Source organism: Prosopis cineraria, unplaced genomic scaffold, assembly GCF_029017545.1.
Source record: "Prosopis cineraria cultivar Desert tree isolate PC_DT_omini unplaced genomic scaffold, ASM2901754v1 PC14, whole genome shotgun sequence".
Classification (NCBI taxonomy): Eukaryota; Viridiplantae; Streptophyta; class Magnoliopsida; order Fabales; family Fabaceae; genus Prosopis; species Prosopis cineraria.
The window spans coordinates 25,542,839-25,555,929 of NW_026555345.1; the positions used below are offsets into that span (position 1 = coordinate 25,542,839).

Sequence of the window (13,091 nt, forward strand, 5' to 3'; positions counted from 1 at the left end):
ACTTTTAACCTTTTTGTTTATCAAAACATGCAGCAAAAAACAAATTTTCAAACATTTTTTTCATTTTTTTAAAATAAAAAAAACTGTTCTAAAAACAAGTAATCAAACACGTATTTTTTTTGGCAATAAAAGTTAAATTTCTTTCTTTTTTTATATACAATAAAAGTTAAATTTGTAAACAGTACTCTTATGATGTTTTCACTGCCTGGTGGCGTCTCCATGGCATCGTAAGCATCAGATCATATTCATTATAAAATAAAGAAATTAGAGGAAAAGAATACATGGTTTTAAAAAGATTAAAAAAAAACTCAATTCACAGGATGATTTTCACTATTTTCTAGTTTCTTTGTATGATTTATTTAATCATATTCGACTAGCGTATTTCGGAATAAAATAAAAGGAAGACAAAATTATTCATAGTTTTATAAAATTTTGTTTTTAATCCTTATGATTTTTTTAGTATTTTCAGTTTTTATAATTTTCAAAAAAATGGATGACATTAGTTTTTTAAATTATTATAGTTTCAATATTTTTAATATTTATAAAAATTAAAAATATTAAAAAAAGACTACAAAGACTAAAAACAAAATTTCATAAAACTACATAAATCAATGATTGAGTTTTTCTTAAATAAACATTAACTTTATTATTAATGATTTGACTCTGTACAGGAGTGTCAAAATGAGTTTCATTATAATTTTATTGGACTTTGTTTTTAATCCATGTAATATTTTTAGTGTTTTCAATTCTTATAAGAACTGAAATCACTAAAAACACTAAAATTATAGAAATATGAATAACAAATGTCACTCATTCTCATTCTTGCTAAAATTATAGAAACTAAAAATATTAAAAAAACTATAAAGATTGAAAGTAAAACACAATGAAACTAATGCTCATTTAAATTTCAATTTACATCTAATAAAAATATATTTGGGAGATCTAATTATTTCTTAAATTTGACAAAAGTATATCTCAGATATAATTTGAATATACTTTTGACAGTTATCCAAACAGGTGCTATAAAAATCAATGATTGTGTTTCCTTAAAAATATTACGAAAATTGTATCCTTTCTAACAAATATTTCCTTCCTATTCGAAAAACTCATTTTTTGTACCATATGCACGTTCATGTGTTTTTATTTGAACAATTGTCTTAGTATGTTAGTTTACTAAGGTTTAGTTACTGACTATTAATATTTATATTAATTATTTCTCCAGTTACATTTGCACTTGCATGTTTAATCCTTGAGGACTTGCTACACATTGCCAGAGCCTAACAACCAGCTGTGATCACACCAAGTAAATCTAAACACTACCAATTGTCAATTATATCCTTATCACTTAAACAGTTAAACTAATCTCAACATTTTAATCAAAATATTTTGAAGATAATAATTTAATCACATCATAAGTCCATTTTTTTAAATATTATTTTTCTGAAAAATGAATATTTGAAAATCATACAATGACTGGCATATAAGGAAAAAATTTACAGAGTGAGTTTTACTCAAGAAAGACTCAGTATTTCCCTCTGCTAAAGATAAGAACTGCAGTTCCTGAGTCATGACTCATGAATAATAGCCCCCCAATTACTGGATTTACAATTATGAAGGGTTGAAACCATCATTTAATCCCAAAAGCATCCATTTCTGTTATCTAAATACCCCTAATTGGATTTCTTGATATCTAAGGCCTCTTTTAGTTTCCTCCCTAATGCAAATGCCAAAGGAGGAGGAACAGCATTCCCAATCTGCCTGTGCTTGTGTTGTATATTTCCAGAAAATCGATAGTTATCAGGGAAACCCTGCATTTATGAATGCGAGGCATGTTAATTGATAGGCTACACCAAATCAAATGGCATCGTTATTCATTTTCCTATTTGGGAAAGCAATAAAGATCACTATATTCAAAATTCTCAGCCATTTTAGGAATTTTCACTTGCTCATTGTAAAATCAACTGAGGCATTTAAGGCAATAGCTAATAAGAAGTAAAAATGCTTACTTGAGATCGGGCACACTCTCGAACAGTAAGAATCCTGTCTTGCTCAGGATGGAAGCACATTCCAACCTTCCCCATTGGTTGAGGATCTGTTATGGAAGTTGGAAAATTTCCTTCCCAGTCCAACCGACCAAATAACCCCTTCCATTGGTTGTGTCTCTTAGCTGTGTTGGGCAGGCACCATGGGATCAAATCTGCTATTTGTCCCGTAGACAATTTCACCTGCATTTCGTTGATGTTTGATTACCATAAATCAGTTCAAACCAATATATCTTGTCTAATAAGCCACACAAGAATTCAATATTACCTTCTCATCAGGAAGATCACGCCAATCTGCACCTGGCCTCCTAGGGATCTTTTGGCATCGAATCAGATTCAGTTCATTCATTTCCTTTGATATATGGTCAGTCAAGACAGCCATGTCACCTCGAATATTCTTTTGAAACCATGAAACAGGATCGTTTCCATACTGGGCAACAAAGAATTGAGTCAGTACATGGGAAAATTCCAACGCAAAAACAGAAGGGTATCTTAGACATATTTTTATTTTGTGACAATATACCTCCATGTTTGCATTAGAAGCTCCATTTCCCACAGAAGGGAGATCTCCAATGGTATCTCGAACAGTTATTGCACGGAATGGAGCACCATTTGCTGTACTGCGAACAGCAGCATACTGAACACTGTTCGATAAAGAGATTCTCAACTCTGGAGCTGCAAACACGTGCATTGGCTCAGGCCACTCAGGAAGAATGTCCTCTGGGGAGGCTGCCCATATAAATGCACGTTTTCTTGACTGTGAGACACCAAAAGCTCCAGCCTCTAGGATACCAAACCTCACCTGTATACATGCAAATAAGTATTCAGTTGTGCCCCCAAAGCGTAATTAATCAAGAAAAATGAAAACAAATTGCAATTAAGCAGTTTACCTGATACCCCATCTCAAGAAGTGAAGCTAAGGTTAACCTGAATGTCTGTCCTTTATTGAAAGACACAAAGTTCCTCACATTCTCTAACAGGAAATACCTTGGCCGGAAATAATCAGCAAAAGATAAGAATGCCAGTATCATCTCACACTGAACTTTACTCCAAGTACTCTGGTTGAACCTGTTCATCCCAGAGAATCCCTGGCACAAGACATACAATTATTTAATAAGTACCCAAAAGTTCTTCTTAGAAGAATTACTAGAATTCCAGAAGCTACAGACCTGACATGGAGGGCCCCCATTAATGAAATCCACTTGCCCTGGTATTGGCAAGTTATTTATCTCCGTCTCATCTAATTTAGCAGCTAATTCTGCAGCCTCAGTGGTTGAGATACAATCATCTGCATCCCCACACTTCTCCATCACAGCCCTACATTACAATGCATCAGTTCACTTACAAATGGGTCCTTTTTTAAGATTGGGTACTGGGAGAGTTTTATGGCAACAAGAAAATTTACCTAAGAATAACATTGCAGTTGTTGATAAACACCAATGATTCAGGATGATTGAGTTTGAATGCATCTCCAGCTGGTTCTTCATACTCAATAGCCCACTTAGTTGATGAAACTCCTGTAGCATTCAAGCATTAATGCACAAATTATACGATGCATTTAGAGCAGATAGTGTTTCTTGTTATGGAAGAGTAAATTTACCTGACTGCTGCAACCCCTCTGATAAACCACCACAGCCGGAAAAAATGTCTAGGGTTGGTAATCGATTCTCACTCAATGTCTTTTTTTCCTCATCTCTTCCTGAAATGCCTTCTCCCTCTTTGTACTTTCCTTTTTTCTTCCTAGCTGCATCCTCACCAGTATCTCCGCTGGAGTATCTTACTTTGATATGTGCTGGCAACTATTGATTTGAATGATAAAAGGCCAAAATAATTATGGTTATTAATACAAAGCATTTTGAAGTTGCTGCAGAATCTTATATAAATTACGTGAATAATAATCCTATATGTATCCTCTTATTAAATCAATAAATAAAAGGTGAAATGTATTTGCAGTGATTTAAATTTTAACATTGAAAGCACAAATCACTGCCCTGGCCCCTGGGACTAAACAAGAAGAACGGCTTTAGCTAAAATGCCATATATAGTCATAGGTAGAATACTCCATGTTACAGTTATCGCTGATATCCAGTACCATGACAAGATTAACGTCAGCAATTAAATTACATAATCAGCCACACATGCATTAGTTCAATGGCATGACCTCACGAAAACTAGATGGGCCACACTAAACCTGAAATTTAAAAGATACAATATTTATGTATAAATTATAAAACAGAATCCATTGCCTTGAAAAATTTATTTGATGGATAGGTTACGTGCACATGAAGGGGCTAGGTATCCATACCTTCTTGAGTGAGCCAGTGGCAGGATCATACAAATTCTCACAGAAGAACATGTGTTGAAAAATTCCAGGGGATCTACACGCTGGGATATCATTCTTCTTTCTTACTTGACATTTTCCTTCAATAGATTCTACAGATATTATGTGTGTTTCTTCACTGTAATATACCTACAAAATTTTAAGTCAAAAAACTCAAAAAAAATGACTGAAAATATAGCAACACGTTTAACAACGGTGGGGTGGGGTTGGGTAGTCATCTAGGGTTCAAACCCTCCTAGTGCCAAAAAACTTAAAAAAAACATTTTAGATAAAAATCTAAAAATGAAAAAAAAAATAAATAACACGCATATAGGCAGGCAGGCATGCTCAGGACACAGCCATTGATGAATTCGTTATTCCAGCAATTCTCACTTCATGCAATGACTATGGTCAATTTTACTTGCTCATTCAATATAGCATTTCACGGATACTCTCCAAGTGTTTATGTACGTGAGTTTTTTATTTTGATAAGTTATGAGTAGCCTTTACCTCTCGAATATCAGAGCCGTATGCCTTCTCATTTGATATGTCTTCAGGTCTGAAAAACCTTCTGACTTTGACCTGGGTGCATTTCACTTCAGATTCTCCTTTTTCCTTTTTCAAAATAATCTCCAGCAACTGGCACACAACATATGCTTTCAAACCTATGTTCCTTCCACTCTTATTAGTTCCCTGCTCTATTCTGTCTTCAAAATCATATGGACTTACAAAAATATAATCATGGAGAGCATATTCAGTTCCTTGTAATTGAAAAGCAGTCTTGGATGAGTTCACAGAGAATTTATCCTTTTCCTTTTGGGCTTCATTTAATTTGCAAGAGTGGCAGATGCCTGTGCCTAGGCCCAAAGTCTCAAGCGGAAGCCTAAAGAAAGCACCTCTTTCAGGCAAATACAGGCTTTTGCAATAATACTCCACAGGCAATCCTTTCTTCTTCCTCTCTTCTGCTCTGGCCCTATCAATTTTATCAGCAGAGATATTATCCTTCCGGTGTTGGTGTCCCCATTGAATTTTCCGAATATCAACAGCAGGAATCTGCTTGATGTCTTCCAGTTCCAAATTCTGACATTCATTTGTCAAAAACAATTCTCTCTCACTAGCAGCATTGCCAAGTACTGTCTTACATCCATACTGCATCATTCTTCCATGAAACATTTTTCTTCCTTTCAATGATTCAAACAAATACTCAACCAAATAAATGTCAGGAAATTCATTTACTTCTGCAACTTCCACAGACACAAATTTCCCTACAGATATTTCTTCTCCATGAACAATGGCTTTTTTGTATAGGACACAGCCAGAACTTGTTTTACCTTCACTCTTTTCATCCCATCTTACTTCCCCATCAGGAGAAAGATATTTGGTCTGTTTTGACAATGAAGGGGATTTATGAGTTTCCTCCAAAGGTAATGATGTATCCCCCTCAGCATCATCATCGTCATTTTCTTCTTGCTCCTCCTCTAGCTCTTCAGCTTCATCTTCTTCCTTTGATTCACTCAAAGCCCCTTTCGAATCTTCAGGCAAATAATTAGAGTAATACTCTCCCCATATCCTATTAATCAGTTTTGTTGTAGTAGCCTGCATGGCTTTTCTCTTTGATACAATAGAGGCCACTGCTGCTCTAGGATTCAAATTCGGTTCACTTCTGGGCACAACCTTCTTTGTCTTCACCAACCACTTGGTGTGGTGTCGGTCCTCCATTTTACTCATAAGACCGGTGATAAATGCACACTTTCTAATCTTTGCATCAGGATATTCTGCAAACAGTTGCAGAATTATTTGTCCATGGACAACAATGTATCTTTCAACTGTTGCTAGATCAGATGAAATGTAGGAGCGACAATCCTGACCAAAGTCAGATACTGCCTTAATGACATCTGCAAAAGAAAGACGTGATACTCGGCTCTGTTCCTTCAATAAGGTGATTATGCTGATAGCAAGCCTTGCAGTTTTTAAAATTGTCTCATGCCAAGGAGCATACTGCTTGGATGGCTTGCCCAGTCTATACCTGAAAGGAAAGTTTTGATGTCTTTATTAACATCTGCTGTCAATTCACTATAAAATGCAAGTGCATCAACATTTTATATACAACTTCACTTCTACTTTTGTGGCTTTACTAATTCACTTACTATTATAGATATCCACTTATGAGCAATACAAAAAACAAATATTAATAATTAAATGTTTAATTCCATACAAATTGATTTCCTATTTTCATTTTGCTTCAGATAAGATTGCTGCTATAAATAACCCAGGTTTCACATCCATATTTTTTTATCAATCACGCCCATATTATTTATCACCCTACAGGAATGGTTTACATTATACTTTAAATGTAAGAAATATATAACTCCAAATTTTATGCAAAGGACGACATACCAGGCCATATCAGTCCGAATCAAGATAAAAATCATGGATGAACCAAATTCTATCATCCATTCCTTGATCGCACTAAGATAAATAGGGATTCCATCTGAAGCCTGTGATCCAGACCCAGAGGAAGAAGAATGACCAACATCAGTATCCAGATTGAATCCACTTCCATCATCTTCAGTCATGAGTCCTGATCCAAAGATTGTCACATCAATCTCTGAACAGGGTCTCATAGGAAGAAGTTCCAAAGAAATCAACCTGGCATCTGAATTGTATAAAGACCAATTATTTAGCATGCTTTTAGGAAGATCCTCAGGGTCATAGGCGTCAAAATCATTATCAAAAACTATATACTCATCAGTTTCTTGGAGAGAGGTTTTGTAATATGCAGGAAGAGGATAGTCATTCGCTATCTCATCTTCATTAATTTTAATGTAAAATTTGCTTGGTGCGGAGGCAGATCTGTGGCTTTTCTTCTGCTTCATAGATTGCCAATACTCTTCCTCTTGCAACAACCTGGCCAACTTCAGATCCTCATTTTCCTCAGGTAGATCAGTTGTTGAGTTTACCTGAATCTTGTTCTCTTCATCCCAAACCCCCGAATCAATCTTTAAACTACCACTCGATGGAAATACTTGCGCTTGTATTAGGTTTCCATGATTCTTGCTCGCATCTCTTAGGGCAGCAAGAACAGGAACATCCAAGAACATCCTGTCATTTTTCTTGGATGTCATATCTAAGCCTATCAGTTGCTTATAGATAAACTCACCTTGAGAAATAACAAACTCCTTCACAGAAGCAGTTCCAGAAAATCTCTTGCATCCACTCATGGACCGTGCCATGCCAGCAAGCAACTCATCTAAACTTATATCAGGATTCCCACCTGCTGATATTGTGAGTTTTTTGTAAACTTCTACACAGGCCCGAGCCTTTTCATAGAAATGATCATAAAATTTCTTGTAACAAGTGGCAGGTTTTAAGCAGTCATAATCAGCGACATCAGTAGAAAGCCAGACCACCGGAGAGCCATCTTCATAACCAGAGATGTCCCATGACTCAATGCGTCCAAATCCTTCACACCTAACGCCTTTCTCTTTCTTCTTATCAAGGCTTTCTTCAAGTGGCAAAATAAGTCCAGATATAAACAGATCATTGACTTCCAGCATCTCTAGAGGTTGTTCTTTGCCAGTTTCATCATGAAGAATAAAGTCTGTGAGCCTCCTATTTAGGCGACCATCACCATCATCAGGTCCAGCAGTCAGGCGCACAGCTAGAAACTCCTCTTCCACAACCTGTTCCTTCTTCACTTCAATAAGACCAGCCTTATCAGATAAGTGGAAGGACTTTTCCTTCAAACTTGTACATGCTGCAGCTCTTTTTGGCATCTTGCGAGAACCAATGGACTGCTCACTTCTCTGTGAAGAGCTTCTCTTTCTTTGCTTATCTCCAGCCATGACTTCTTCTTTGATTTTTGTAACAACAGATTTTTGTTTACTCTTGCTACTCTTTTTACCTAATTAGTTAAAACGTCCATGGTGTCGAAGAAAAAGATGAAAAATTATAAATATGATGAAGAAACAGAAAGGTAATAATATAAGCTAAACGTACTGTAAAGGCTCAAGGCAACTGAAACAGATAGAACCCAAATACAAAGTGACTCTAGAACAACATAAAAGTACAACATGCCAAGAAAATAAATTAATGAAAATTGTAAGTGCAATAGTAGCTAACAAGATAGAACTAGGAACTGCAGTGAGGACAGAATTTCCCAAATATTTATTCCGTATATGATCGAAAAGAGATCTAGCGAAAAGATACAAGGAAATGGAGTGACATAGCCACACATAGTAAGAGAGGATAGATGAAGTTGGCGATAGAATGACAAGAACGACTTTTTGTAAGCAACATAGCCAATTGAAAATAGGCAATCTATCAGAGCTTAATAAATAACAATTAAACCTTACCTGCATAACACTGTATCAGCTACAGAATCTAAGGCTTGATCTATGGATACATCAAATAAATTTTCAAATATATTAGTTCGTTTCCATTCAACCTGCTCCTTTTGTTTTAATTTCTTGGAAACAAATCAAAAGATGTTCTTATATGGTAATGTCTGAGAAAAAGATGGTGACTTTAGACCCAACCCGGAGGTACCCAATTTGTTATACATTATTAGGGTCACTGGTTCGAATATAGAATAACAAGAGAAGACTTCGCAAGATCACAGAAAATAAAAGAAAAGGTTAAAAAGAATGTGTAACACCGTGAATCGCCGCATTGTCATCCCTAGATCCAGATGAAATTTATCGCATTGGAAAGATGAATTCTGCTTCCAGCAACTAGAAATTATACAACCATTGCACGAGCTGAGGGCAAAGAAATACAATAGAAGTTCAAATATTCATCCAAAAATCATTCCGAAAACATCAGTCTGGGAAAAAGCACGTCAGATTACCCGGTGAAGAAGACGACAAATCAAGTGTGAAACAACGAAGTAAAGCCTCAAATTTGAGCTCGAAGTGCAAGAGTTGTGACCGAACGAAGATGGGTGTCAACACACGGGTAAATTAAAAAAAGAAATGGGAAAGAGATAATTCGTTGATTAACAATCCAACGCCGCTGAGAAAACTTGGCAAAAACACGAGTTTCGAGCACCCAGTGAAGAAGGCAAGAAAGAATCAAACCTAGAGTCAAACAATAAAGCAAAGTCCCAATGTTGAACTCGTAGTACAAAATTTTAAGAGTAAACGATTCCGCATTTCGGATTCACACATGAGAAAAACGGGAAAAAAAAAATCTACGATTATCCACCAATGACCACTCCGCATAATCATGGTTTGACAAAATCACGAGTTTCATGTACCTTGTGGAGAACAAAGACACAGCAAAACCAGACTCTACCCGCAAATGAAAAGCAGACAACAGCAAGAAGATGCCTACAGTTTGTGCGTGAAAACCAAAGAAAGCAGATGGGCTTACATACCTGATTTCGGAGCATCTCCCGTAGAGGAATCATCGGGTGCTGATGAATCTATAAGGGCTGCAGGTGCCATCCGTTAAATGTCCTTCTTTGTTTCAAAATCTTAGATGTTTGATTTGAAAGGAAAGAAAGAAAACCAAGGAATGGACTGGAACGGTTTGAACTAATAGGTGCAGTGGTTTTGGCAAATCCCTCAATCGATGTGAATTTTTGCAGAAACTTAAGTGCGTTACTTCTTGCTAGTTTGGAAATGATGCGGCTCGGTCTTCAACCTTGGCTTTGGCGGGGACGCGCGAAACCTTTTTTGGCGCCTACAGGCTCGAATTAAAATCTTTTTGTCGAATTTCACGAAATTTCGGAATTTCCCACCCCTGGCGCGGCAATTTTAGGTCAATCTACCAGTATCATTGACTGAATTAGGAGGTCAAATAAATCAATGAATCATGGAGAATTTTCGTCGATACCTAGCATTAATTTGTTAATTAGTCGACGCATCAAAAAAATTAATTGAAAAAAACAATGTTCAAATATCAGTTTTTAGCATTGCCTAGCAATATAGGGTGATCAACCTAGTGTTGTCAATTAGTCATAATAGGCTAAACTATGCCCAATGTTACTCATCATTACTCATTGTGTTAATATTCATACCTTTTATTTAAAAATTTAAAAAATATAAAATATTTTAAGAAGTAATCATTATATTTTTTTTAAAGTACTTTTAATTAATAAATTATTTTATATTTATTTTTAAATAAAATATTTTATTAAACAGAAATAAATATGAAAAAATGATATTAGTTTGAAAACAAATAATTATATTATTTAAAAGTGATATTCAACTAAAAATAATTTATATTTTTGTAAGAGGGGAGTATATTGTGAAATGTACGGTATTTAACCTTTTTTCATGAATATGCTTGTGCTGAAAATTGTTCTACTCATATTGACTCTCTCTCTCTCTCTCTCTCATTTTTTTAGAAAATATGATTTAGAATTTAATGAATTTAAATATTTAATTAGAGTCAGTATTAAAAAGTTAGTACTCCCTATGTGCTAAAAGAAAAAAAAAAGGCAGCACTCCCTCTCTTAAACTTTTAAATAATTTGCAGATTAAGTTCCCAAATTATTTTTTGATTCTCACTTTTTTTTAATACAAGGTTACAGTAAAAACTATGCAAGTTAATCAAGATTAGGTTATGTTAGAAGCTATAAAACTTTCACAATTAGTGGGTGGACTCTCAAATAGACTTTCACAATCAGCATATTTATTAGTTTCTTTATAAACACGATCAAAAATAATCTCTCAATTTCACATGATGAGATTTCTAATGTTACTGATAATAGTTGAGAGAAGATGGCTACGAGAGGAGTTGCATTCAATGAGAGACAAAGCTTCCATAAAATCTAAGCAAGTATTAACTCTGAAAATCTTAGCACTCCAACAAATGTTTGGCCTTTTCAATGTCCTTATAAATCCAACTACTATGCTAGGTTGCTAGCCAATATTTAAAAAAAAAAACCTTTAATTTAATTACTTTTATTGTCTCCAATAAGGCCTTCACAAGTAGATACACCATTAGAGTTAACATAACCATCAATGCCTACTCTAACTCATCTCGAATTTAGTTGACTCCATCTAGTTTCCTGAATGGTTTCAATTTTGCTCAAAAGATAAAGTTTGAATTGAAGCCTCAAGTCATTGATAATTTGTTGAATGCAGGAGAAGACAATGTCATTGCCTAAAATAATATCTTTAGAATATACTTACTTGCATTTAGCTTTTCACATATTTCAACAGGCTTAGCCAAAAAATTTTTGCTAGTGTAATCTTCTTATAGACGGGTTGTCTGCTTCATTTTTAGCATTTCAAATTATTCAATCCTACCCATAGAGAGAAAAGAAATTATTATGGTTGGTAGAACTGACTAATTTTTCCCAAACTTAATTGGCTTTCTTATAATCATGTAAGATATGAATAGAAAAGTTATGAGAGTTACAACTAAAAGGGCAAGTATGTTGCTGAAGAGTATTTCCATTGGAAAGTGTGAAATTGATTTAGAAACAATTCCATGCAACTTTTTAAAAAAAGTATTTAATTTTTTTTATAAGTTGGCCATTTCCAAAATTTGGACCTGATATTTGAGTGTCTCTGAATTTGATGAGTCTCTATAACTTTATAAGTAGATTTGATCTAAAAAGTTATTATCAGAAGAAGGCCTCCAAACAAGAATGTTGCCTTCACCATTCCGAAGGTTGCATAAGAGCAATATGCTCAATTGCATTAAAATGGAGATATCATCTTATAATATCAAAATTCCAACCACTCACAGGCTTACAGGAATTCAAGACTCTAGCATGTAGAATAAGTTCAATGTCATGTAAAGCGTGCTTCACAAGAGGGTCAAGTAGGAAAGTACACTTATCATACCAAAAAGATATTTGATCTCCTTTTCCAGCTTTCCAACCAATGCAAGACATGAATTTATCCCAATTTTTCAATATACTATTCTATGTACAGGAACAAGAATTCAATTTAACAACTTTTAAGAATTGTGAGTTTGCTGCAACTATATTTATCACGAGGACCCGCACTCAGACAATGGTTTGACAATGAGACCCCAATAAAGTTTCATAATAAAAAAATATTTTAATTCTTGAGCTTTTTGAAGCCAACAACCCTAACTTTTTTTTTGGGTCCAAACCCTCATTGCAGCGTTTATTTTTATTGACGAATTGATGAACTATGAATAATTAAATAATTTTCACATTGATTTGTGGGATTCAAGTTGTTGTCAGCGCCAAGGCCCTAATGGCTGCTGATGCCAACGTTGGCTCCGACAACGATGGTGGATGATGTTTTTTTTTTTTAAAAAAAAGAAGGAAAGGCATTTTGATAATTCACTAATAAAATATAGGTAAAAATACATAAAATCCCTCCAAAATTTGAGATAGTTGTATATAATTTTTTTCACACTTAAAAATTTAAAATTAACCCCCTAATTTTTAATTTTGTCTTTCAAAACTCCCTATTGTGTTATTTTTTCATGAGGGTTCAAATATCATTTAAATAAAAAATATTATTAAACAAAAATATATTGCATAACTATTTATAATAAATTTTTTATATTTTTTGAATAGTTGAAGTATTGATAACAAAAAAAATATTATTATCACTGTATAAAAATTTAAATATTTATATTTATATTAGTTTTATTCATGTTTTTTTGTTATCAATGGTGCATGATTTTATTATTTTAAAAGATAAATTTTTATTTATTTTTCATGTTAGATTAATATAATGCACATGGCTAAAATATTTAAAATTTTATGCAGTGATAATAAGATTTTTTTGTTA

At 34.2% G+C, this 13,091-nt stretch overlaps 1 protein-coding gene across 1 annotated transcript; it reads right to left on the bottom strand.

Moving 5' to 3' along the window:
- Nucleotides 1-1,399: 1,399 nt before the first annotated feature.
- On the bottom strand, nucleotides 1,400-10,036 carry LOC129291985 (DNA (cytosine-5)-methyltransferase 1-like). The gene is made up of 12 exons (XM_054929473.1): nucleotides 9,740-10,036; nucleotides 6,760-8,266; nucleotides 4,873-6,388; nucleotides 4,348-4,512; nucleotides 3,643-3,841; nucleotides 3,448-3,559; nucleotides 3,212-3,359; nucleotides 2,933-3,130; nucleotides 2,566-2,844; nucleotides 2,311-2,472; nucleotides 2,007-2,225; nucleotides 1,400-1,808 (listed from the first exon to the last, which is right to left on the bottom strand). The coding sequence occupies exons 1-12, from the start codon at nucleotides 9,807-9,809 to the stop codon at nucleotides 1,671-1,673; spliced, it is 4,713 nt and encodes a 1,570-aa protein (XP_054785448.1). The 5' UTR covers nucleotides 9,810-10,036; the 3' UTR covers nucleotides 1,400-1,670.
- Nucleotides 10,037-13,091: the final 3,055 nt, after the last annotated feature.

Bases quoted from the DNA above. Each gene is read 5' to 3' on its own strand.
- LOC129291985 (XM_054929473.1), bottom strand. From the start codon at position 9,809: ATGGCACCTGCAGCCCTTATAGATTCATCAGCACCCGATGATTCCTCT. The intron at 4,513-4,872 runs GTAAAGGCTACT...AAAATTTTGTAG, and splicing joins ACGGCTCTGATATTCGAGAG to GTATATTACAGTGAAGAAAC. The intron at 3,560-3,642 runs GTAAATTTACTC...TGAATGCTACAG, and splicing joins AGAGGGGTTGCAGCAGTCAG to GAGTTTCATCAACTAAGTGG.